The 27,600-nt window shown below is 42.4% G+C and overlaps 1 protein-coding gene across 3 annotated transcripts in view; it reads left to right on the top strand.

Moving 5' to 3' along the window:
* The window catches only part of fbxo43 (F-box protein 43), a 29,349-nt gene extending 5,610 nt beyond the window's left edge, over positions 1-23,739 (top strand). Inside the window, exons 1-6 of one of the 3 annotated variants that reach the window (XM_038810092.1) lie at positions 6,734-6,822; positions 6,931-7,084; positions 15,738-17,216; positions 18,881-18,986; positions 21,673-21,858; positions 22,782-23,739. In XM_038810092.1, the coding sequence (XP_038666020.1) occupies positions 7,068-7,084; positions 15,738-17,216; positions 18,881-18,986; positions 21,673-21,858; positions 22,782-23,030 (2,037 nt within the window). In that variant the 5' untranslated portion in view covers positions 6,734-6,822; positions 6,931-7,067 and the 3' untranslated portion in view covers positions 23,031-23,739. Of the gene's footprint in view, positions 1-6,733; positions 6,823-6,930; positions 7,085-15,737; positions 17,217-18,880; positions 18,987-21,672; positions 21,859-22,781 lie in introns of those variants that run through there. The other 2 variants (XM_038810090.1, XM_038810093.1) reach the window with 2 other exon arrangements.
* Positions 23,740-27,600: the final 3,861 nt, after the last annotated feature.

Raw genomic sequence — 27,600 nt, 5'->3', positions numbered from 1 at the left:
TTATGTGGTTGTTTTTGGCTGGCACAGATGTGATGGGCGAAGGGCCTTCTCTGTGCTGTAGACCTCTATGACTCTATGTATTAAACCTGCAGCACGGTTCGATTCCCGTACCAGCCTCCCCGGACAGGCGCCGGAATGTGGCGACTAGGGGCTTTTCACAGTAACTTCATTGAAGCCTACTCGTGATAATAAGCGATTTTCATTTTCATTTCATTTTTCATTAACTATTACCAGATCCTAGGTAGCCTGTTCCCTGGTTGGCTCCCAAGATGTATTGTTCTTGGAAACTATCCTTAATGCACTTTGAGTTTGTTGTTGTAGCTACCCTTTCCAACTTGATTAACCAATCAACGTGAAGACTGAATTCACCCATAATTAATGCTCTATTCTTTTTATATGCTGCTATTATTTGCTAACAGTGTTACCCCACTACCTCATGTTTGTCCGAAGTTTCAAATATCCCTGAATATTAAGTTCCCAGTTTTGATCTCTTTGTAACCATGTCTCTGTAATGGCACAGTAAGAAGTCTTACAACACCAGGTTAAAGTCCAACATGTTTGTTTCAAACACTAGCTTTCGGAGCACTGCTCCTTCCTCAGGTGAGGAATGCTAAAATTTTCCACATTCACCTGAAGGAGTGCATGTAACCAGGATAATACAGTAATCATGGGGGACTTCAATCTACATAGACCTTTTAGTAAACCAAATTAGCACTAATGTTGAGGAGGAATTCCTGGAATGTATGCAAGTTTATCTAGAATCGTATGCTGATGAATCAACTAGAAAATGGGCTATTTTAGATCTAGTATTGTGCAATCAGAAAAAGCGAATTAATCTTGTGGTAAAGGAACCTCTAGGGCAATGTTTTTCCAACTTTTTGTACTGGTACCCATTTTAACAACCAGCCGACCTTCACAATCCACACTGGTTGGGCCTTTGCGACACACGTCATGTTTTCTTTCTTTTAATGTGAAGCTTGCTTTGATCTCATGATCTCGTTCCGATCTGGTTTAAAAGAGGAGAGGGCAATGTGTTATATGAGGTGCAGACTTCAGGAGTTTCTTCGTACCGTCTTCATCTTTATAAAAATGGAAAATCTACCTTCCCCCATGTAGGTTGTCCTGGAGGGAAAAAGCAATAAAATGCTTGTTTTACTCTGCACTGGATATTCCTGGAAGATGCTACTCCAGAATGCTGACAGCCTCATGGACTTTTGGTGTGTTTTTAATGTGGTATCACACGTCAGGTACAGCAGCATAGTCTTTTAATTTGGAGTCAGCTGTAAATTAATAACCAACTCTGGGGTCTCTACCTCAAAGGGAATTTTTTACCCACCGGTTCTCTTTCAAAATCTGAAATTTCTCCTCTCGTTTGCCAATACTTCCCTGCATATAACACCCATGGGCTTTGTACCCTTATTTGCATTGGCACAATTGACAAAACCTGAAGAAGTAATTTTTATACTGCTTTGTTCCGGAGTTAAGCTTCTTCTTTGTAGGCTGTCAACCAGCGGCATTGGAGCCCTGTACAGAGCTAGCGCTGTTCTGCCCTGCCTTGGATTTGCCTGAGCAACTTGCTTCAGCCGATTCAGTTGTGAGAAGTAGGTAGGTAGGTCCAGTAAGTACACTGCCTATTGTGTCTCTGGCCATCTTTTACTTATAAGAAAATAATCCATCTTCACAGTCCTCTTGCCAGCAGCTAGAAAATGGAAGAAGCTCTCTGTGATTTGGTGCTAACAGCACGTACAGACAGGGTACTTGACATCAAGTGTACTACAGTAGCAGGCTGCGTGATCTGCTCACTGCTGCCGCCTCTGGCTGGAAGACTGCACACAGCCTCATTCTTTTCATTTAAAAGGCGGAAGTGGGTGCTTGGTGATTCCCCCATGATCGGGACCACTTCGGGAAAGGTGCAACTGATCGCTCCGCGACTTGCCGAACACCCGTGGGCTGCGACCTGCATTTTGAAAAGCCCTGCTCTAGGGAAGGGAACCATAATATGCTAGAATTGAGTTTTTAAGTGATGTAGTTAAATCTGAAACAATGAGGGGCAAATTGGCTGCGATATATTGGGAAACTACATTAAATGGTATGATGGTAGACAGGCAATGCTAGCATTTAAAGAATTAATACACGGTTTACACAAAAATATACTTTTCTTTGAGACACACAAACCTGATGAGTGATCCAGCTGTTAATGAGTGAAGTTGAAGATCATTTTAGTTTGAAGGAAGAGGCTTATAAGTTTGCAAAAAAAGTAGTAAGCCTGAGGATTGGGAGCTTTTGAAGAATTCAGCAAAGGAGGACCAAGAAACTGATAAAGGGAAAATTGAATGCGAGTAAACTAGTGAGAAACATAAAAACGGATTGTAGAGGCAGCCAAATGTCTATATAAACAAAATTTTAGAGTTGTTCCAAGAGTTTAAGGAAAGGAATGACTACGCCATGTGCATTGCTTGCATCTAGCTGCAAATGGTTGGGCAGAGCGAGGTGGTCAGACATTGAGGGATCGATTTGAGAAGGACCAAGTTCTCAAGTTTCTTATTTCAATATTGTGTCACACCACAAACAACGACAGGACTCTCACCAGTTGAATTATTGACTGGTAGAAGACCAAAGTCTCAACTGGATCTGCTACATCCACATGTCAAAGCAAAAGTGGGAAGGAGTCAAGAAAAGCAGAAGGTGTGACATGATCATGCTAAGAAGAGACATTTTAACCCAAATGATTGTTTTTATATTAGTAATCTTGGCAGTAACAGTACTGGATACCTGGAGTTATTCTTCACTGTAAGTAGTCCAGTATCTTTCGTAGTGAAATTGAACAGAGTTATTCGCAGGCACCAAGATCATATTCATATACGCCATAACTGAGACAGCAAACGTTTCAGTTAACAAAATAGAAGGAAATGTGGCTGTGGTAATTCAACAAGAAATGGTTCTTGTTTTACCAGGGTTTCCAGTGGGCTCTACATCAGGAGAGGGATACTCATGCACAGATACTCAACCTACTCCTGTACCCGCAAGTTCAGTTGAACTAAGTCGAGCATCGCCAGAGATGACTCACCAGGGATTTTCAAAAAATATATATTTTATTCTCCTCATTTTCCATTTTTTTCATCAACACCCAACTATAATAACAATCCTCCAACAAGCATCTCTTTCAACAGGCAAACCCAAATCTTCTCCCTACACCCAAATACAAAAAAAGAGAACCCAAAAGAGATTCCATGGTCATCCCATACAAGGTGTACAATAAACAATACACTCAACCCTGCCTGATGGCATACATTTTTTGAAAGTGCAGGAAATAAATGCCCATGAATTGTAGAACCCTTCCATCTTCCCCCTCAACTCAAACTTCACCTTCTCGAGCATCAAAAATTCCAGCAGGTCCCCCCGCCACGCTAGGGCACAGGGTGGAGAAGCTGACCTCCATCCCAACAGGACCTGCCTTCGGGCAATCAGCGAGGCAAAGGCTAAGACATCCACACCCACCTGCAGCCCAGGCTGGACTCGCCAGTGATACTGTGAAGGTCACTGCATAAATGTAAAGCTCCTGAAAGACTGAAGTATAATTGAAACCTTAGGCATTAGCTTCATTGTATTTCTGTCTTTAATGGGGATTAAAATATATGGGGGAGGGGGGGGGTGTTAGAAAGTGTTATTATTATGCATCTTCTTTAAATCCACTGCTGATGTCATTAGTAAGTGCTGCGACGTCACTAGTTGTTACCTGTGTATATTCGTATTTAACTGCCGTTAGTTCTAATTTTATTGTTAGTTTCAATGTTCAGCTAGTTGCTCCTGTTTTTGTCCATACTGTATTTTAAATGTTTATATATTAAACATTAACTTTATGCATTTGGACTACCGTTTGTGGTCAAGTTGCCACAATTAGCAAAGGCAACTGTGAGCCCACTACAGGCAGAGTCAGAAGAATTTATAATGGGGAATAACGAAATGGTAGAGAAACTAAATAATACTTTGTCTTCACAGAGCAAGATTTTTTTTTAAAAGTACTTGCAAAAAGGACTGAAGGTTGAAAAATCCCCAAGACCTGAAGATCTATATTCCAGAGTGTTGAAAAAGGCTTTAGAGATAGTAGATCCATCAATGTTCACCTGAAGATCTATATCCCAGAGTGTGAAAAAGGTTTTAAAGGTGGTAGATCCATTAATGTTCATCTTCCAATGTTCTTGAGATTTTGGAATGGCTCCTGCAGATTGAATGGTGTGACCCCACTATTTAAGAAAAGAGAGGGAGAGAGAAAGTAGGCAGCAATAGACCTGGTAATCTGAAATAAATGCTGGAATCTATTATAACTGAACACATCTACATTGATTAATGAGGGGGGATCACTTTTGGTAAACCTGTTGGGAGTTTTGTCAGGATGCAAGGCAAGAGGACTGTCAAGATGGTTACAAGGAAGATATGGTCAGAGACCCAAATGGGTAGCATACCTGCTGGCCAGGATCTCTTATCTGAATCTGCTGGAGGGTGCTGCTCAGCAGAGTCCACAGCAGAATAGAGCACTGCTAGTGTTAGCTCTGTACAATCTCCAGGGTCTCTGGTGAACAGCCTAGAAAGAAGAAACTTCAACCAGGAACAAAGCAGTATAAAGATGATTTATTGAGGAATGCTTTGGTTAATTGTGCCAATGCAAATAACGATGGCAAAGCCCATGGGTGTTATATGCTGGGAAGCACTGGCGAATGAGAAAAGTGTCGGGTGAAAAATTCCTTTTGAGATTGAGACCCCAGATTCCTTATTAATTTGCAACTGACTCAAAATTCCCATACCAGCCTCCCCGGACAGGCGCCGGAATGCGGCGACTAGGGGCTTTTCACAGTAACTTCAATGAAGTCTACTCGTGACAATAAGCGATTTTCATTTTTTTTTTCATTTCACTTTTCATGAAAAGACTAAGCTGCTGTACCTGACCTGTGACATCACGTTTAAAAACATGCCAATAGCCTATGAGGCTGTCCGCATTCTGGAATAGCATCTCTCGGGAGTATCCAATGCGGAGTAAAATGAGCATTTTGCTGCTATTGTCCTTCATGTCAACCTACATGTGCGAGGTTGGATTTTCCTTTCTCGCAAAGATGAAGATGGCACAAAGGGACTGGCTGAATTCTACGCCTGCTGTGCGCATTCCCTCTACTCTTATGATCTTGATTGGAGTGAGATTGTGAGGGCCGTGCAGGCTCCCCTCTTGCACAAGAAGTTAATGAACATGGCGTGGGTCATGAAGTTGGCCGGCATGGGTATAGTAATCTTTATTAGTGTCACAAGTAGGCTTGCATGCATTACTATGAAAATCCCCTAGTCGCCTCATTCTGGTGCCTGTTCGGGTACACAGAAGGAGAATATCCAATTCACCGAACAAGCATGTCTTTCAGGACTTGAGTGAAAACCGGCATAACCTGGAGGAAACCCACGCAGACACTGGGAGAACGTGCAGACTCCACAGACAGTGGCCCAAGCAGGAATCAAACCTGGGACCCTGGTACTGTGAAGCAACGGTGCTAACTACTGCTACTGTACTAAGGTGGTTGGCAAAAGTGGGTTGGAAAAAAAATCTGAAAAACACTGCTCTACAGTTTGCCCTTTGAGTTTAGAGGAATAAGAGGTGATCTCATTGAAAAATACAAAACAGTGAGGGGTATAAATGGGCTGCAGACAACTAGGTTGTATTTCTGACGGAGAAAGGATTTGAGAGTATGATTAATAGGCGGGGTTGCCATCCCGTTTACAGATGGGAGCTTGTGTGAAGAACTTTCCTTTTGTAGCCTCTCCAGTAACCTGTGTCCCCTCCCAGCAGTTTATTAATGGGGCGGAGCGGTGAATTTGACAATGGGAGCTCGGCGAAATACAGACCCCTCTCGACCCTACAGCGATTTGCAGAAAGCCAGAGCAATTCATATTTGCATCTGCATTTTAAATTGGGAGCACCCAGTCCTGCAGTTGTGCTGTGTTTTCGGGTGCACTGTCCACCAGCCCGAAATTGTTGACTTCGACAATCCTGGGCACCGGAATACACCGAATGTGCAACAGGATAACACACCCCAGCAGATCAAAACAGGGCAGTTCAAAAAGCAGGCTTTTCTTAATATACCTGGAAAGACCGATTATTATAGGTGAAGAACCTGGTGACATTATTTGGATAACAAAGTGTAACACTATTGTATACACGCATCAAGGTTACATTTGAGGATTAAACGATTTTTGTTACATCATTTCAGTCTTTTATGAAGTCTGTCGGTATCAAAATTCTCCTCCAGGTCTAAAGCCAGGTCTCTTTAAATGTAGCCTATGTGAAGGCTTTTTGTCTGAGGGAGAGACTGACAGACAGCAACGAGATTGATCGCCACTGAATAAACTGCTAATTGTGCAGAGTAGTGTTTTGGTTTATTCTCTCGGCGCGGATATGTCCCGGAGGAGCCGCTGTGTGTGGATGGGCTCTTTTTTTGGCGGTCATTTAAACCGGTTTAGCGGGCATCTGCAAACGGCCGGGTTGGATCGCAGTGGCGCAAAATTCAAATCCAAACGAGGGAACCTGCAAAGCGGCTTCGCGTGGAAGGCAGCATCTGGTTCCCAAGACGATGGGTTAAGTAAGGGATTGGAGGGCAGGGGCGCGCTCTGGGTACGTTGCTATAGCAAATGCATCTCTTGCGGCAGATCTTCCTCGCCCGGTGAAACCAACTTAATCCACAGCGTTCTTCATAACCGACTGTGTGTATGTGTGTGTCTGTCTGTCTACAATACAGCGTTAATAACCTCGGAACTGAATAAATGGAGCGACTGTGATTCTGAAAGGTGACTCTGTTTTAAATAGAATCGGAAAGTTGTTTCAAAATCAAATCACATTTTGATCTTTTATTGGAGTCTGTCGCAGTATTTAAATCCTTTTACTTGTCTTTCTAGGAGTGGCTGGGTGTCATCCTGTCCAGAATAAAGGGGTGTTGCATTCCAATGGGGAGAGATGCTGGTATGGGGCAGTATTCTGTGCATGATCCCTTTTCACCAGAAGTCTGTCAGGAGCGCTTAATCCTCTTCAAGGAATGGCTGAAAGAATCGTGTATGTTTTTCCTCCTTTTTATATGTTGTGTATACTAAACCTGATTCTCACTCTGAAGCATTTATTTTGTTTTATAGTAGAGAACCGAGGCACTGTTGTAGAGGCCAGTATCCATTGCAGTCAAGAAGGATATACAGTTTTTAATCCGTACCTGTGCTGTTAACTGATCTCTCCTTATCGCTACTATATGTTGTTTCGCCCTGGGTGAGAAGTTTCAACCATGGCTGCCCGCTGGTAAATGTTTGGCCCGTTGAGTATATACTTATAAGCAATATATAGTGATGGAGAGGGAGGCAAGTATGACTGCAACTTCTGTTTTGCAAGCACACATAATAATAATAATTGCTTATTCACAAGTAGGCTGCAGTGAAGTTACTGTGAAAAGCCCCTAGTCGCCCCATTCCGGCGCCTGTTCGGGGAGGCCGGTACGGGAATTCAACCTGCGCTGCTGCCTTGTTCTGCAGTACAAGGCAGCTGTTTAGCCCAGTGTGCTAAACCAGCCCCTATGAAGAATCCTTAACTGAATGTAGAACTGCTGATATCTTGATCCTTTAACTCAAGAGGTGGAAGTGCACTGTATACAACAGTAAGCTATAAAGGATGGTGCTGAGGAGGAGAAATTTTACAGAACAATATGTGACATGAAAACTGACAAATACAGTTCTATACAAAGTAATATACAATTTATTAAAGCATATTAAATCTGGGACATGCATGTTGGCTTGATTGAAAAAAGCAGCTTCCTTGATTCATTTTTAATTTCAAGTGGTTTTGCATCACTTGAATGTTGAACAGTTTGTATGACGCTTCTGACAATGCAATTGTACCCGTGCTACAATGTGAACTGATGGGTAACACTCTGATTTTTGCCCCCCCCCCCAACTCTCTATTGAACACTGGCTGTACATCTAATTATTTTAAACAAATGCTATATCTTCAAAAGATTTCTCTGATCTGATTTCTATTGGAGTGGCTGTTTCCAGGTGGACTGCAGACTGCCCATGGCAAACAATTTTTCTTTTAAGATTAACTCTTCTCGTAACACAATTTTGGCCAATAGAAAAGCTAAGCCAGTTTAAAACTGCAGCGTCGTTCCAAGTGCAAAAAGTAAGTAAACAATCTTGTGTATCAGAAGAGGAGCAGGCCATTCAGTCCCTTTGACGTGTACTGCTACTCAATTAAATGTGGATGATCTATATCTCAACATTTGCCTGCCTTCGTTTCATATCCCTTGCATAATAAAGTCATGTGTTTTTTTGGGGGGGCTTTGCTCCTTAAATGGTGGTAGCTCCAACTTCAAAAAATGCATTCCCTGTACCCCTTGGTGAACAGACTGAAGATTTACTTATGGTTCTGAGCACTTGCACTATTATATACCCCTAGATATTGAGCTAAAAAAGTACACAGAATTCCAGAGATATTGGCACATAATGTCTGCGTTCCCCAGCGTTACATTTAGGGGGCGCCCTTCTGATGCTCTGGGATAGTCTCTCATATGCTCCCATGTGAGGGTATACCTGGCAATTGCCCAGAAGTGCTAACTTCCTCTGGATAATTAGTTGGGATGGGAACCATCCAAGAAGTCATTTAAATTGGTAAATTTGGATGATTCTGGCAGTTTTACCCTGATAGTTATTCTGAAAGAGTCCAAAATAAAATAACTAACTCCAGAGTAAATATTTAAACACCCAGCCTCCAACGGAACGTTCCGCACAAGCACAAACTTCCCCCATGCAACTGGGTCCGACTCTCTTTCCCCTTCCCCCAATCCCTAAACTTTAAAACTTAGCTGCTCTCTGCAGGTTGTCCCTTCAGCCTCCCCTTTTAAGGGAGTGACTTGCCTCTCTCTGCCCCAGTTACTCCACGATGATGTTGCTGGGAGCGCGCTTCGCTGCCCCTGTCTCACCCTGCCTGCGTGACAGGGACTTCTGAATTTCAGCACAAGTAATTCTGGCAAGAATTGCAATCCACCAGAGATTGCCACTCTGCAGACGTTACGAGCCATTGGGTTTACCTAAAGAAGTGACATTGAACACAAGGAAAAATAATCAATACTTAAACCAAAAAAAGTGACCCAAACTTGTGGTGTTGCACTGAGGGCTCTTCCTAGTTCATATGTAAGAGTAGTTCAAGAAGGTGACTCAACCATCACGCCTAGGGAAGTTGGGAATGGGCATTAGCCAGCAGCAATATCATGTGGAATATTTTTTTTTTTTAAATCCTCGCCTATAAAGCACATTCCTCAGTCATATGATATTAAATCTGCATGAGGTCTGAATAGTGCCCAAATCTCCAATCCTCACCCCCATTACTCTTGCATCAAGGCAGTAGCATGTGGTGGAACGTATTACATCCATGGACCTGCTATTGCCTTGATGACTAAGTCTCATTCTACTAACCCACATTTTCCTCCTAGTAATTCTACCAACAACACCCCCACCCCGCCCTCGCTCCTTTCCGGCAAGTTACAGGTGCTGGTGGTAACAAAGTAACTGATGGTATAAGATTACATCAGTAACTTCACTGTCTTCAACAACCCAATCAAAGTATTTGACTCAGTAAATAGCAAGGCCTGTGGATTGTGCTCATAAGCTTTGGAAATCTGAAACCACTGTCAATGGGCAACAGGGTAGCACAGTGGTCAGCACGGTTGCTTCACAGCGCCAAAGTCCCAGGTTCGATTCCCGGCTTGGGTCATTGTCTGTGCGGAGTCTGCACGCTCTCCCTGTGCTTGCGTGGGTTTGCTCCGGTCTCCTCCCACAGTTCACAGATGTGCAGGTTAGGTGGATTGGCCACACTAAATTGCCCTTTAGAACATAGAATATAGAACACTACAGCGCAGTACGGGCCCTTCGGCCCACGATGTTGCGCCGACCTGTGAAACCATCTGAAGCCTATCTGACCTACACTATTCCATTTTCATCCATATGTCTATCCAGTGACCACTTAAATGCCCTTAAAGTTGGCGAGTCTACTACTATTGCAGGCAGGGCGTTCCACACCTCTACTACTCTCTGAGTAAAGAAACTGCCTCTGACATCTGTCCTATATCTATCACCCCTCAATTTAAAGCTATGTCCCCTCGTGTTGGTCATCACCATCCGAGGAAAAAGACTCTCACTGTCCACCCTATCTAACCCTCTGATTATCTTATATGTCTCTATTAAGTCACCTCTCCGCCTTCTCCTCTCTAACGAAAACAACCTCAATTCCCTGAGCCTTTCCTCGTAAGACCTTCCCTCCATACCAGGCAACATCCTAGTAAATCTCCTCTGAACCCTTTCCAAAGTTTCCACATCCTTCCTATAATGTGGTGACCAGAACTGCACGCAGTACTCCAGGTGCGGCCGCACCAGAGTTATGTACAGCTGCAGCATGACCTTGTGGTTCCGAAACTCAATCCCCCTGCTGATAAAGGCTAGTACACCATATGCCTTCTTAACAGCCCTATTAACCTGGGTGGCAACTTTCAGGGATTTATGTACCTGGATGCCGAGATCTCTCTGTTCATCTACACTACCAAGAATCTTGCCATTAGCCCAGTACTCTGCATTCCTGTTACTCCTTCCAAAGTGAACCACCTCACACTTTTCCGCATTAAACTCCATCTGCCACCTCTCAGCCCAGCTCTGCAGCTTATCTATGTCCCTCTGTATCCTATAACATCCTTCAGCACTATCCACAACTCCACCGACCTTCGTGTCATCTGCAAATTTACTAACCCATCCTTCTACACTCTCTTCCAGGTCATTTATAAAAATGACAAACGGCAGTGGCCCCAAAACAGATCCGGTACACCACTAGTAACTGAACTCCAGGATGAACATTTACCATCAACCACCACCCTCTGTCTTCTTTCAGCTAGCCAATTACTGATCCAAACCGCTAAATCACCTTCAATTCCATACTTCCTTATTTTCTGAAATAGCCTACCGTGGGGAACCTTATCAAACGCCTTACTGAAATCCATATACACCACATCAACAGCTTTACCCTGATCCACCTGTTTGGTCACCTTCTCAAAAAACTCAATGAGGTTTGTGAGACATGACCTACCCTTCACAAAACCGTGTTGAGTATCGCTAATCAACTTGTTCTTTTCAAGATGATTATAAACCCTATCTCTTATAACCGTTTCCAACATTTTACCCACAACCGAAGTAAGGCTCACAGGTCTATAATTACCAGGGTTGTCTCTACTCCCCTTCTTGAACAAGGGGACAACATTTGCTATCCTCCAGTCTTCCGGCACTATTCCTGTCGACAAAGACGACATAAAGATCAAGGACAAAGGCTCTGCAATCTCCTCCCTGGCTTCCCAGAGAATCCTAGGATAAATCCCATCTGGCCCAGTGGACTTATCTATTTTGACATTTTCTAAAATTGCTAACACCTCCTCCTTTTGAACCTCAATTCCATCTAGCCTGGTCGACTGAACCTGAGTGTTCTCCTCGACAACATTGTCTTTCTCCAGTGTAAACACTGACGAAAAATATCCATTTAATGCTTCCCCTATCTCCTCTGATTCCACACACAACTTTCCACTACTATCCTTGATTGCCTTTGTGTTCAAAAAGATTAGGTGGGGTTACTGGATTACAGGGACAGGGTGGAGGTTTGGGGCTTAAGTGGGGCGCTCTTACCAAAAGGGCTGGTGCAGACTCGATGGGCCGAATGACCTCCACTGTAAATTCTGTGTTCTAAAATCTCAACTGGGGTCAGACAAGGCTGTGTAATAGCCCCCATACTATTTGACAATTGCCATTCACATCATCAATGATCAACTGCCCTCAGGTATTCATTACTACATTCTGTCTAGATTGCAACTCTTCCACCTTTATCACCTCCATGCCAAAAACTACCATAGATCTACTGTTTGTGAAAGGCTGTAGTGTCGTTGCCCACTATGCATCAGATTTGCAAGTCACTCTCTTGATATATCAACCCCATCTGAGCAGTCAAATATTCAATCCCGTCATGTGTTGAAGGAGATTCTGGATAATGTTGAACAGTTCCCATACCCTGGCAGCCACCTCTCTAAAGGCAAGGAAATCCAACACTGGATCAACTGTGCCTGTAGAGCCTTCAATGACGTATGACAGCAAATGTTTGTCAGCAAAGGCCACCAAGTCAGCAAAAATCCTAGGGAACAGTATCAATGTCATCACCACACTTTTGTACTGCAGGGAAGCCTGGGCTGTGTATCAAAACATGCGAGTGCTGGAGAAAATTGACCAGCAATGCCTCTGTCGCATCCTGTGGATTCAATGAGGGAACCACTGAACAAACACTTGTCTGTCCCTTTTGAAGCCATCTCCACAAATATCTGGGCAAAATCAACTTCGATGGACCAGGCACTTGTGTCCAGATTTGTTGAAAACCACCTCTGCCTGCCAGGTCCTGTTTTCCCAACTGTTGAATGACATTCTGGGGAGGACAAAGAAACTGCTTCAAAAACACTCTGAAGCTCTCCTTCCATTGGCACATTGACATTAATCATAGAATCATAGAATTTACAGTGCAGAAGGAGGCCATTCGGCCCATCGAGTCTGCACCGGCTCCTGGAATGAGCACCCTACCTAAGGTTAACACCTCCACCCTATCCCCATAATCCAGTAACCCCACCCAACACTAAGGGCAATTTTAGACACGAAGGGCAATTTATCATGGCCAATCCACCTAACCTGCACATCTTTGGACTGTGGGAGGAAACCGGAGCACCCGGAGGAAACCCACGCACACACTGGGAGAATGTGCAGGCTCCGCACAGACAGTGACCCAAGCCGGAATCGAACCTGGGACCCTGGAGCTGTGAAGCGATTGTGCTATCCACAATGCTACCGTGCTGCCTAATGACAAGGACTAACTTGCTACCAATCATTCAAAATGGTGACAACTTGTCTGCAAGCCGCATCATGCTCCGAGTCCTAACATGTAATGACTAGGTAGAGAAGGGAAGAAAAGGAAGCAAATCCTGCACTCCAGATCCCAACTCCTCATGGGACATCCAGCTTCATGTGCCCAAAGATATGTGGGTCCAGAGTGGCCTGTTCAGTCACCTGAAGACCCGTGGCATAAAAGCGTGACCCGTGAGTAGATATGCTCAAATAGTACAGCTGATGACGATGAACAAGAATCAGTCTGGCTTTTTTTTTTTTGGAAATGTTTTTTATTGAGTTTTCATATTTTATATCCAACAAATTATTAGAAAAAAACACGCAAAAATTAACATGTAGGCTGCAGCTCTGGGTTGTGCTGCTGACCGCCAGCCAAACAGAATTCTACGGCGGGCCATCAGGGAGGCAAAGACAAGGGCGTCCGCCCTCCTCCCCAGGAATAGATCTGGCTGGTCTGAAACCCCGAAGACCGCCACTATCGGGCATGGCTCCACCCTCACCCCACCACTTTGGACATAACCTCGAAGAAGGCTGTCCAGTATTCCACCAGTCTGGAGCAAGACCAGAACATGTGGGCGTGGTTGGAATCAGTCTGGCTTTTGTAAATTTTGCGTGGAGTTGTGGATGAAAACGAGAGCTGCCCTATACTTGTGTGTAAGGAGCCCAAATACTGTTGTGATGTGCCATTTGGTAGCTGAGGAATGCTGTGTATCATTACTGGGATACAAAACTAATTGTTCTATTGCAATTTTTCTATTGTAACAAATTCCCCAGCTCATTACTTTTACAATATTATCATATTTATGTTTGCTGGTCCCCTTCCCAGGGAAGTTCCCTAATGTATGCCTTTTGAGATTTTGTTAACTAGGGAATTAAACCAAGCTTTATCTTTGTGGTTTATTATACATTTGCCAGTTGAGCTGTTGGGCTTTCGAAGAGTTAACAGATCAATAGCAATATTGCTAACCAATTGATATGATGCAGTGTACATTTATATGTTTCGCAAACACTGAAATTTACTCTCTTCCCCTTGGCTTTTTTTTAAGCTATCTTAACTTAATCTATTTGAGTAGAGTCTGAGTGTGACACCTTTTATATATAACAGGTGAGGTTATGTATTAAGTTGTCACTTTTTCTTATTGAAGAGAAATTTGATTAATGCAATTACAATTTCTGGGATTTGAAGTATGTAGTTGCATTGATCAGTTTGGTGCTAACACTGTTTTTCAAATGTGACTTTGTCTTTTGTTTACATTGTCAAGCATAATATTTCCTTTTGTGATCCTATCTTTTTCTGTTTTAAGCTTAATTTTAAATTCCCTAAAAGGTGCAACACCGAGGGTTGAAATATATATAGATTTTGTATTTGTGAAAATGTCCCAGCGAATCAGTTGCATAGATCTGTAGGACTTTCCTTGATTTAAAAAGCTCAAAGTTAGACCTTTGATGTCCAAATGGCCAACTTACGTGAGGTTCAAATGTGCCATAAGTCCCCTTGTGGTATTGCAACCAAAAATAGATGGATGATCTTTTTGTGTAAGATGCATAATGTTGCCTTAAATGCCACTTCAATACAAGTGTGGAGGGCGAATAAGTATATTAAGCCAGCAGCTAAACATGCAGAATTAAAAAGAACACTTTATTTTGTTTTTGTTTTCACCCTCCGACATAGTCTGAGTAAGGGCAGACCATTTAGGATTGATGTGAGGAATTTTTTCACTTGGAGGGTGGTGGAATTCTCTTGCTTCGGGGGTCTGCGGAGGCTCGGTCAGGAGTATATTGAAGACTTTGATTTCTACCTATTAAAAATATGAAGGGATGCGGGGAAACTGTAATAATATACTGCTGAAGCAGATGATCAGCTATAATCTCATTGAATGGCAGAACAGGCTTGAAGGCTCCTCCTATTTCTTATGTTCCTCAAGTGTTAAAGTATTCTGAATTATTGAACATAATTATACTCCAAGCTAGCATTCAACATTCCACTCTGGCATTTGCATGGCTGTGTATTCCCAGTGAACAAACAATGAAGAATTGAGTCCAGCAGGATATTCTTCTATAAGAAAGAAGCATCTGAGCTCACTGCCTCTAGTAATTCAGTGGCTTGCCTGGTAATCTTGACATGTGTCAAAAGTTTCATTCTGCACTTATCAATTAACAAATATAATGCAATTTAAATTGAGTTACTCAAAGCTGTACAATCAGAGGCAGTGGCATAGTGATATTGTCACTGTACTATGTGATCCAGGGCATGGTCTGGGAACCATGTTCAAATCCTACCACAACCGATGGAAATTTGAATGCAGTAAAACAAAATGGAATTAAAAATCTAATGATGACCACAAAACCATTGTCGGTTGTTGCAAAAACCTATCTGGTTCCCTAATGTCCATTGGGGACATAAATCTGCCTGTGATTTCAGATGTGGTTGATTCTCAAATGCCCCTCCTGAAATGGAGAGCAGTTGGGGATGGGCATAAATGCTGGCACAACCAATGACGCCCATATCCTGTAAACTACTAATCAAATAAGAGGAAATGGTCAGGATCAAAGAGTAACCACCAAGTACAAACAATAGGAAAGCCATATTTCTGACCGGTAATCTAAATGTCTACATTTGCTCTGGAGCAATGTTGATCCAATAAATTTCCATGCAAATTCAAGAATTATTTATTAATTTCTTTACTTGCTCCAGAATTTCAAATGATATAATTTTTTTAAATAGTTTAACAACTATTTTTTTTCCTCTTTTTTAGGACTGGAAGCCTTCGTTGTGTTGCCTTTTGTGTAAAGATGTTGAGATTACTGAAGCATTCGTGTGATTTGACAAGTGGGTCTGAGCAACAACGGGCTGATCCTCAAGAAAGTTTCAAATCTTTTGAACGTAGATCTTTAGGACAGGACAGTGGTTATGATGAAACTGAAAACATAACTCCATCTGCTAATTATTCCGGTGGAAATGTAGGGGAGCTTGAATCACTTATGGCCAGTATGTCTCCTGTGGTGTGCAAAGAAAAGCAACTCTATACGAGTAGGCCATCATCCTTCTCAGTTGAAAGAAAATGGCGTGATGGGAAAAGAACCAACTTTACTTCACCAACTCTGTTTGAAACACCTAGGATCACTGAAAAGACAAACACGTTACGGCGGCGACTTCTTGAGTCACGGCAAGCCTCAAGTGAAAGTGTGGAACATACTGAAGCTGGTGCAGTAGAGTGGTGTTGTACCCGCCTAGGGTACTCTTTTTGTTCAGACAGTTCACAAGATTCTCCTGTGTACTTGAACACTGAAGCCTTGGGAACCAGCACTTTAAAGAATGTGGAAGCTAACACTTCACATAAAACTAAAAGGTATTTGTTTGCACAGCAGCGAACCTCCACAATAGATGACTCAAAGGGTAAAAACGAGTTAACACCTGCTGAATGTATAACTCTTGATCAATCCACTATACATAGTAATCTTGAGTTGAACAGTTTCTCTTTCTCGGAAGACAATGATGAATGCACCTCAGCTGAGCCCTTTGATACACCATCGAACCATGGAAAATCGGAAACACATGCAGGTGACCAGTTCCTTACTCCAGTGAGCAACTTTGTAGTGAGCTTCAATATATGCTTGTCTCACAACAGGACCCCTTCAAATGGCAAATTAGATACCTCAACAACTGAGGACAGTGGTTATAATTCAGTTGGTTTGGAAAAATCTGATTCCTTCTCAAGCCATGAATGTTCCTCCCAGGGATTGGTACAAAACCAGAAGAGAACCCCCAAGATTCTAGATTGTAAAAAGTCTCAAAGAAGTTTGGAAAGAACCAAGCGGTTATCCACTCTTGATGAGCGAGGTTCCCAGTCTGAGGCAGAAGATGAAAACAGAGGAGCCCTTCTATTGAAATCAGGTTGCAACCTAGAGCCTCCCACTAAAGAGAATGAGTTGGTGTTTGAGGAAGAAACACGTGAGGATTCTCTAAAGTTTCAGGATTTGTCTCAAACTCCTGCTTTACAGTTGGTGCAGGAAATGTGCATAAGAAAAAGAAAAAGGCTTGGGAATACCACTGTGGAAGATCCCAGTCAGTCAGAGGAAAACCCATTGGGTGAATCTATGCCATCACTGTGTAGACTCATTGGCAGAAAAATGGGTTTAGATGAAGTGGATATTCTGAAAGAACTGTTGAACAGGAATCTGACTCACATCCTCACTATAATTTTGTGCCACTTAACTATAGAAGATCTCTGCAGGTAAGAATCAGTTCTATCCCAGAAAGTTGAGGATAGAACTGGAGAAAATATTAACATTTTAAATTTTAGAGTTGCACATTACAAGTTGACACTCTTGACCCAACAATCAGTTGTAGTAATTTTTTTTTTAAATTTAGAGTACCCAATTATTTTTTCCCAATTAAGGGACAATTTAGTGTGGCCAATCCACCTAACCTGCACATCTTTTGTTGGGGGGTGAATCCCATGCAGACATGGAGAGCATGTGCAAACCAAACTCCACACAGTGACCCGGGATCGAACCCGGGTCCTCAGTACTGTAGGCAGCAGTGCTAACCACTGCGCCGCCGTGCCACCCAAGATACCCACCATCTGCAAATAATTAAACACCAGTATGCAAGCAAGGTCTTTCCAATTCTTCACATCAGGCTATTAATAGCCAGTTTCTTTGTCTTCTGCCCACTATAAACTTTTTTTAAACAAACTTGGAAGTGTGGTAAACTTCTGTATGGATTCTGCAAATTATTGGAACCTTGGAATAACAGGGTGAGGGTCTTTTTGTACCCCCTTTCAGTAACTTCACCATCTACACCAGCTTTAGAACAGGGTTGTCCAACTCTCATCCCGACAAAGGTTTCTAATATTACCTTTTCATATCATTAACATTTCATGGTGAGTACTCTCCAACTGATCCAGGAGGCAGGGTGTTTACCGCAACCTAACCTGCCATCATTGGCTGGAGTGTTGCAGCCATCGAGCCAGTGTCTGGCTGGAGGTTCTGATTTGGCTACCTTACCTGTCGGCCACTGGCCTGACGCACTTCTTTCCACCCTCCCTCTGGTTGCAGATAGTTTACTGCAGGCTGCATTTCCACCTTTTAAAGCAGCTGTTCTGCAAAAAAACGTCTTGTATAGGCAAACCAGTGAGACTTTTTCTTCCTCCGGGCTTTAAACCTTGTGTTTGAGCGCCATCTAGAGAGGCACGTTTGCAATGCATGAAATTCATCTTCATAGACAGCCGATTCGCGCTGGCAGAGGAGGACAAATGTAACATTTTAAATGTATTTCTAAATTGCCGACACTGCATAGGGGCTACCTATCTGGAACACACCGCAATGCTTCATGTGTGTGGGCAGTCATTGACTACTTGTGCAAGAAAAAAAATGCCAGCTATCTCTACATCAGTGTTCAATATAGTAATGCGAAAGTAAGCTAAGAAATGTTTTTGAAGCCTGCCATAAAAATGCACGTTTATATTGTTTTGATGAATGGCAAGCTACATTTGTGATGCCTCATCGTTTAAAACTTTGCTCACTGGCCTCTTGAGTGAGAGAAAATTAAGTATGTCCTCTCGTGTGAAAATATTGGACCACTCTGTTTCGGTGCATCTTCTGTTTCAAAGGCTATAACTGGGCATTTTGCACCCGCAAAGCCACCAAACCGTCTCAAATTTTATTTGTGGGATTTGGATGTTGCCAGCAATTATGGCTCTTGAGAATCCAAAGTCTGGCCAAAAATTAAGGAATTTAGTTAAATTGCCTCCCTCTCTTGTCTGAGAATTACTGGATATTGGCTTTAAATATCATCTGACATCTGTATGATGTGCAATGTAACTTGCAACTAAATGTGTATTTGGTTTGTTGCCATTTTGCTTTGCAAATGAAATGCTCATTGTATTTGTACCAGAACAAGGAAGGTGAGCAAAATCTGGAAGAAGATTATCAAGCAAGATCAGGCAGCATCCCTTAGGAGGAGGAAACAGCACCTTGATGAGATTACAACCCTCAGAGTGGTATGCAGTTTTTTTGGCCCTCACTTCATAATAAGAAAAATAATTTGTTTGTGGTTCAATTTAGTAGCAGATGGGCTACATTCTGTAAATTCAAGTTTTCTTTGGAAATCCTGGTAATTTCCTTGTAGGATCCACCTTTTAGTAATTTTTATAATAGCATTGAGTTTTGCAATAAATTTGTGTTCAGTAGTTTGAAGCAGACTCTAATTAGTGATCATTTGATTTTATATTTTTAGCATAAATAACACTTAATATATTTAAGCAGCAGTTTCAAAAGAACAATTGAGAATTATATAATCTTAATTGTCCTTTGATTAGAATCTGCAGAACAGCCCAAAAGTTCCAACTTTTTAAGGGCCCTTAAGTTACTGTACAAAGAAAAGGGCCCAAGCACTTAAACGCATCAGCTGTGCATGTCACAAAAAGATTGAGTGCATTTGTTAGAAGGCATGGCCAGTTTCGCTGCCTCCCATATGTGGCTACACCTGTTGTGTGGTGTTATTTCTGGTGCATCTATACCCGAGTGACCTAGACATCCTATGATACACCCATAAACATAGAAAATAGAAGCAGCAGGAGGCCATTCGGCCCTTTGAGCCTGCAAAAAAACTTGGAATTGAAAGAAATAAAAAGAAGTGGAAATTTTTCTTATCTGGGTAGCCTAATAATGTCAGATGGGAAAAGTGATCAGGAAATACTTAAACACTTGCAAATGAACCTTCATGTGAATGCCAGACCTCTTTTAAAAATCAGAGCATCTCTCTATAGATAGCAGAATGGAATTACTAAAATGCTACATCTGGTCAACTTTGCTACATGGATGTGAAAGTTGGGATACAAGTCGGATAATGGAAGACAAATTAAAGGCAACAAATACTGTTTCTGAGATGTATCATGAAAATTAGGTGGGCAATACACAGCTCTAATGAGGAAGTTTCAAGGAAAGCAGACTCGCAAGAACAATTTTTGCAGATGATCGAGTCAATTGCATGGGCATGTCCTTGGAAGAGAAAAACTGGAACATTTGGTAGTGACTGGTAAAATTGAGGGTAGTAGAGCAAGTGGGAGACAAAGGAGAAAATAGAGGGGCAGCTTAAGGAAGTCAAACAGGTAAGAATTGGAGAAAATACTGAGATGTTGACTGTTGCCAAGACGGTGAAAAGTATCATGATTGTGTTGTGCAGTATTGTACCTGAAGAAGTGAGGAATTAAAGTTATGAATTTATAGAATTATGAACCTATAGCACAGCAGGCTTAATAAACTGCAAACTTACACAAAAATAATAATAGGGAACTCCTGTTTGGTTATATTTCAGTAGCTTGCACATTTCCTCCAAAGCTGTAGACTGCTGTCCTTTAACAGCAACAAATGTCTTCACTTTTTGAAAAACTGAATACGATTGTTGAATATGATTGTATGTCACCCTGAGAGTTGAAAAGTCGTAGGTTTTGCAAAACAAAATAATGCTGAGGGTCACCTAACTTGCAATACCGAATCCCTAAAAAACCCACATCTGAGTTATGTGATGGTATCTTGAATGTAACAACTTCATCTTCTGCCAAGATTACAATTCAGCATTCAATTATGGTGAGGTTAGACAACTTATACGTGGCATTAATGAGTAAAACTTTATAATATTTTGGGCTCAGTCTATTGATGCCCTAATACTGTGGCATATGTCTGCCTTTGTTTGCAGTGCACCTGATCAGCAAAGATCTTTGGTCACTTGTGGTGGGCCATCCTCCTCCTGACTTGGAATAGTACTTCAGGCGAACAGCGGTGCAGTGTTATACCATACAATACGAGGATACAGTCAATCTAATTCCTACACATTTGAGTTCTGAAATCCTCACGTGAAGAGTTGAGGCTTGTGTTGCAATTGACAATCCAGTCCAAAATCTATTTATTGTGGAAGAAGGTAGAATTTCACAGTTGAGTTTATAGGTAGATTTGGGTCTATGTTTAAAATAATGAAGGGTTTTGATAAATAAGGAGAAACTGTTCTCTGTGACCAGAGCAGTAACCAGAGGACTGGTTTTAAGGTGATTGACGAAAGGGCCAACGATATCAGGATTTTTTTTTTAACAACTGAGTTGTGATCTGGAATGCACTACCTGAAACATTAAATAGTAACACTCAAAAAATTGGGAAAACATGGGGAAAAAGGAATTACATTAATTGGATAGCTCCATCAAAGAGCTGGAATAACCAAAGACCTGGAATAACTGCCTAAGTGTCAAAGTTAGTGGGTGGCAGTGGTTAGCACTGCTGCCTATGGCGCTGAGGACCCGGGTTTGAATCCCGGCCTTGCGTCACTGTCTGTGTGGAGTTTGCACATTCTCCCCGTGTCTGCATGGGTTTCACCCCCACAATCCAAAAGATGTGCAGGGTAGGTGGATTGACCATGCTAAATTGCCCCTTAATTGGGAAACAAATAATTGGGTACTCAAAATTTATAAAAAGAAAAAAAAGTGTCAAAGTTAAATGAGTACGATGTAAAGTATGAATTCAACAGATTTTTTTCCTGCCCTCCATCCCATGGAAGTATCGACATTAAATAAAAATTATATCAAATCTATAAATGTCCTGAAGGGTTTGATTAACAGGAGAAAACTTGTATGTTTTGAAGTTGACATTTTCTCATCATTCACCTGGGATACCAAACTGAATAATTTTGTTCAACAGCGTAGCCTTCCTTGGGCCGCAGATGCTGAAACCAGATGTAATCTCCCAAGTCGTTCTGCTTTGAAATCTGTTCAGGCGCAAGCAAGGGTTGCCATCACTCCCACTCCATCCACTCAGCCAGAAGTCACTCCTGGTGGATGCAGCAGTGTTTCTAGGTCAACAAGTAAACGAGAGGAGTTTTTAAAGGTAAGTTGAAATAAACTTTTTGGAGCCTTCTGCAAACAGTCAACATTCAGACAATACTGTTTTTAAAAAAAAAAAAATTCAGTTGCAAAGCAAGTGGAACTGTTTAAATGTGGAGTACTTTGAGACTCACTGACCGCATTGAAGCAGCTGCTTTGGAGTAACAGTAGTTTGTTGAAAATAAACCCAACTGCTACTTGTATAGCTGGTGTTTATAAGCAGTTTATTTTCTGTAGACCACTTATTTCTGTGTAGGCTTATTACTGAGATAAGATATACAATATAGTGCAATTGTTCAATACAGAAAGACTGTTTAGGATCAATTATTGGTATTTCTTTCAATTTGCTGTTGCTGTTTGTATATCTGAGTTATGGAGAAAGTTCTGCAGGATTCTGTTCCTTATATCACATTAGTTAACCTTCTGCGAGAAGTGGGCAGCAGGGTAGCATGGTGGTTAGCATAAATGCTTCACAGCTCCAGGGTCCCAGGTTCGATTCCCGGCTGGGTCACTGTCTGTGTGGAGTCTGCACGTCCTCCCCCTGTGTGCGTGGGTTTCCTCCGGGTGCTCCGGTTTCCTCCCACAGTCCAAAGATGTCCAGGTTAGGTGGATTGGCCATGCTAAAATTGCCCATAGTGTCCTAATAAAAGTAAGGTTAAGGGGGGGGGGGGTTGTTGGGTTACGGGTATAGGGTGGATACGTGGGTTTGAGTAGGGTGATCATGGCTCGGCACAACATTGAGGGCTGAAGGGCCTGTTCTGTGCTGTACTGTTTTATAAAACAAAAAGTGACAGCATTATGGGGACTCTGCTGGCTTGCTAATGTTTATTCTTCATGGCAATGTAGTAGACACTTTCTACTCTGAATTTGTGCCCTAACAAAACGATAACTTTTAAAGACGATTAATGTACACCTTCTCACCACCAGGTTGCCAAAACACTATTTAACGATGAGGCTCTAAAACCGTGCCCTCGGTGCCAGTCACCTGCCAGGTACAACCCAATGAAGAAACGAGGCCTCTGCAGTCGAGAAGAATGTGCATTTGACTTTTGCACGCAGTGCTTTTGTATTTTCCATGGATCCAAAGAATGTGGCAGCAGGTCTGCAAAACGCTTGGGCAATAAAGAAGGACCACCGGGAAGCGCTCAAAGCAAGCGGAATTTGAAGCGATTGTAAATTTGTGTATATATGAAAACCTGTGAACCTTCCCCCTGCTCCCCACAACCTCGTGGGTTTTCGGAGCAGCCTGTGCACGTGTATCAAAACATTTACTTGATATTTATCAATTTGTGTAAACTATTTCCTAGCTAACGGGGAGGGGGGGGTGGAATTTTCAAGGGAAGATTATAAAATGGTCCCCATCTCTTGATTTTAAGCTGCATATATGTTTTTAGCTGTTTTTTTTTCTTGGTCTTCAGAATAACTCTCCTACCATTTGATAGCATTCCAAAGATGTGATCGAGGGCAACAGTCAAATAAGGCAATCCAAGATCAATGAATATAGGATCAGTAAAATTTAATCAACTCGCTGGGCCAGTGTTACCAGCTGCTTGCTGCCTTAAATTAAATGAATGGGGTAATAAGCTTGCAAACTATTTCCCCTCTACTCCCTCCTCCCCATTTTTTTTGAAAATAGAAAATTTTAGTGGATAGACACTGAAGAAATGAAGACCACAGATTTGAAATCTAACTTTCGTCCATTGTTTCAGATGTTTGTGAAGAACTGTTAATTGTTGACTGTTCCCAAATTCGAGACAGCAGGTATGTGTAGATTTGAGAGCTTTGAATGTATATAGTTTTTATATGTGCTAATAGAAATTTCGTCTTTTAAGTGGATTTTAATCTGTTACACCTAATAAAGTTTTTAATAAAAGTTTTGAAAAATGGTGTGAATGCGTTTCCTTCACTGCCTTCAAATTCTGCAGTTTTGTGAAGTCTTTTATCTTTTTCCGAATTTCAAATTGCCTGCAGGCATTACAAGTCTATTGCAGATGTAATTTAATGCAGTATATAAATATAAAGTAAGAAATGTAAAGTTGAAGTGGAAAATATCAGTTTACGGTCCGATGTTTCTTTAAGGTGGCTATTGTCTACAGCTGCAATAATTAACCAGGAAGGCCATGTATTGATGGTATTTTGCTTTTCAACCAGGCTTTAGATTAATGTACAGAGCATCAGAAGTTTGTGTGAAATGAAGTGTCCCACCATTTATGCTGAATTTATACAGAAATTATTGGTTTATCTTGGAGTGGTTTACTAATGCACTAATCCCATCCCTTCTTATCAGAGCAACACCACCACCGTTTTCCTTTTTGACTATACTTCCTGAATGTTAAATATTCAGTTCCCAGTCTTGGTCATCCTGAAGCCATGGTTTTGTATGGCAATTTGATCATAACCATTTACCTCAATTTGTGCCTTTTGGGTTCCTCTATCCTAGGCTTCCTTCTAGCCTAGGCTTCCTTAACACTATATGTAAGAGAACATGTCATGGTTCTGTGAGAAGGGGGGATGTAATGGTGAAGTGGTATGAGCACTGGACTAATTGTAGGGTAATGCTCTGGGGACTTGGGTTTGAATCCCACCATAGAAAATGATGGAATTTAAGGGCAGCACGGTAGCACCGTGGTTAGCACTGTTGCTTCACGGCACCAAGGACCCGGGTTCAATTCCCGGCTTGGGTCACTGTCTGCGCGGAGTCTGCATGTTCTCCCTGTGTCTGTGTGGGTTTCCTCCAGGTACGCTGCTTTCCTTTCACAGTCCAAAGATGTGTGGGTTAGGTGGATTGGCCATGCTAAATTTCCCCTTAGTGTACAAACGTTAGGTGGTGTTGCTGGGTTTCGGGGATAGGGTGGAGGTGTGGGCTTAGGTAGGATGCTCTTTCAGAGGCACGTGTAGACTCTATGGGCCTAATGGCCTCTTGATGCATTGTCATTTCTATGCAAGTTAATAAACATCTGGAAATAAAAGTCTAATGGTGACTATCAAACCATTGTTTTAAAAAAAAACAACCTGGTTCACTAATGCTCTTTAAGAAATGAAACCTGCTGTCCTTACCTGGTCTGGCCTACATGTGACTCCAGACCTACAGCACTGGGACACCCCTTCTCTCGTTTTCTCTCCCTCTCCCTTTCTCTTTTTTTTTCTCCTCGCTCTCGCTCCCTCTTTTCTCTCTCTCCCCTTTTTTCGCTCTCCTTTTCCCCCTGGCTCTCGCTTGCTCCCTCGCTCTGGTTCAATGACGAACTTTAAGAGGGAATACTAGGAGCAACACCAGGCATGCTCCAAAATTAAATGTCAACCTGGTGAAGCTACAACACAGGACCAGTTGCATGCTCCACAGTATTAACATCAAGTAATAGAGCTAAGCAATTCCACGATCTCCAGTTGTGGATGTTGGTGGGCAATTAAACAGCTCGTTGGAGGAGGAGGCTCCACAACGATCCCCATCTTCAATGATGGAGGATCCCAGCACATCCATGCAAAAGTCAAAATTGAAGCATTCACAACAATCTTCAGCCAGCAGTGCCAAGTGGATGATTCATCTCTGCCAGAGGTCCCCAGTGTCACAGATTTCAGCCAATTCGATTCACTCCAAGTGATATTTTAAAAAATGGTTGAAGATACTGAATGCTTCAACGATCAGGGCCCCTCACAATATTCCGGCAACAGTATTGAAGGCTTGTGCTCCAGAACATACAGCATCTCCAACCAAGCTGTTCCAGTAAAGCTGCAATACTAGCATCTACCCAGCAATCTGGAAAATTGCCTCGGTATACCCTGTACAGAGGAAACAAGATAAATCCAACCCAGCCAATTACAGTCCATCAGTCTAATCTTGATCATCAGAAAGCAACGGAGGGGATCATCAACTGTGCTATCAAACGGCACTTACTGAGCAATGACTTCCTCACTCATGCTCAGGTTGGGTTACACTAGGGTCACTCTGCTCCTGACCTCATTACAGCCTTGGTTCAAACGCAGACAAAAGAGTTGAACTCCTGAGGTGATGTGAGTGTCTGCCCTTCACATCAAAGCAGCATCTGACAGAGTATGGCATTCAGGAGCCCTAGCAAAACTAGAGTCAATGGGAAGCGGGGTGGGGGGATCTCTGGCACAAAGAAAGATGGTTGTGGTTGTTGGAGATCAATCTTTGTTCCAGTTCTTCACTGCAGGTGTTCCTCAGGGTAATGAGCTAGACCTAACTGTCTTCAGCTGCTTCAATAACCTTTGGTCGTAAGGTCAGAAGTGGGTTGTTCGCTGATGACTGAACAAATGTTCACCATTCACAACTCCTTGGGTGCAAAAGCAGTCCATGCACAAATGCAGCAAGACTTGGACAATATCCAGGTTTGGACTGAAAAGTGGCAAGTAACATTTTTGCCACACAAGTGCCAAATGACCACAACAAGAGAGAATCTAACCATTGCTGCTTGACATTCAATGACACTACTATCGCTGATTACCCCACTAGGGTTACCATTGATGAGAAACTGAACTGGGCTAGCCATATAAATACTGTAGCTGCAAGAGCAACTCATAGGCTGGGAATGCTGCAACAAGGCACAAGCCAAAGAGTCTGATGGAATACTCTGCACTTACCTGGATCAGTGTAGCGCCAACAACCCTCAAGAAGCTCAACACCACCCAGGACAAAGCTGCCCACTTGATTTCTACCCCTTCCACAAACATTCACTCCCTCCACCACTGACAAACAGTGGCATCAGTGTGAACCATCTACACGATGCAGTGCAGGTACTCACCAAGGCTCCTTAGGCAGCTCATTTAAAGCCCATAACCTGTACCATCTAGAAGGACAAGGGCAGCACTCCCCATCCTGACTTGAAACCGTCACAGTTACTGGGTCAAAATCCTGGAGCTCCCTCCCTAATAGCATTGTGGGTGTACCTACACCTCGGAGACTGCAGCAGTTTGAGAAGGCAGTGACCACTAGCTTCTCAAGAGCAACTAGGAATGGACAATAAATGCTGGCCTAGGAGCGGCACGTGGTGCAGTGGTTAACACTGGGACTGCAGCGCTGAGAACCCAGGATCGAACCCGGCCTTGGGTCACTGTCCGGGTGGAGTTTGCACATTCTCCCCATGTCTGCGTGGGTTTCACCCCCACAACCCAAAGCGTGCAGGTTAGGTGGATTGGCCACACTAAATTGTCCCTCAATTGGAAAAAATAAATAATTGGGAACTCTAAATTTAAAAATAAATGCTGGCCTAGCCAGCGACGCCCACATCCCGTACATGAACAAAAAGAAGATAGGTATTTCACCTCAACATTAAGTCTCTTCTCCATCACTCCCACTTCCCCAAATATTGCCTGGTATTTTCTTTTTTCAGAGTATTACCACAGTCGTTCTATTTTATATGCGCGGCTTATGAAATTTTAACTTTTGATTTGAAGCCCAGTGTATTTTATGCCGTATCGGACAAAAGAGTACACATTCCATATGCTAGACTTCGTTCTCTCGGAAATCAGTTACGAATGTCTAAAATGAGGAAGCCTTTTTAGTAGTCAAAAATCAGCACAGGTTAAGTATTAAACAATGCCATCTCAGTGGCACCAGTTGAGTTACACCGCTAATAGAATCATAAAGCTGCAGGTCGTGGAAATCTGAAATAAAAACAGAAAATGCTGGGGGAGAAAACTCAGCAGGTCTGGCAGCACCTGCTGCGAGAGAAACAGAGTTAACATTTCAAGTTGAACATGACTCTTCAGAATTCATTGTATTTCATTT

Source organism: Scyliorhinus canicula, chromosome 10 (assembly GCF_902713615.1).
Source record: "Scyliorhinus canicula chromosome 10, sScyCan1.1, whole genome shotgun sequence".
In the NCBI taxonomy this organism is placed as follows: domain Eukaryota; kingdom Metazoa; phylum Chordata; class Chondrichthyes; order Carcharhiniformes; family Scyliorhinidae; genus Scyliorhinus; species Scyliorhinus canicula.
Note: the sequence above shows the minus strand (reverse complement) of the source record. Positions and strands in the feature narration are given on the sequence as shown.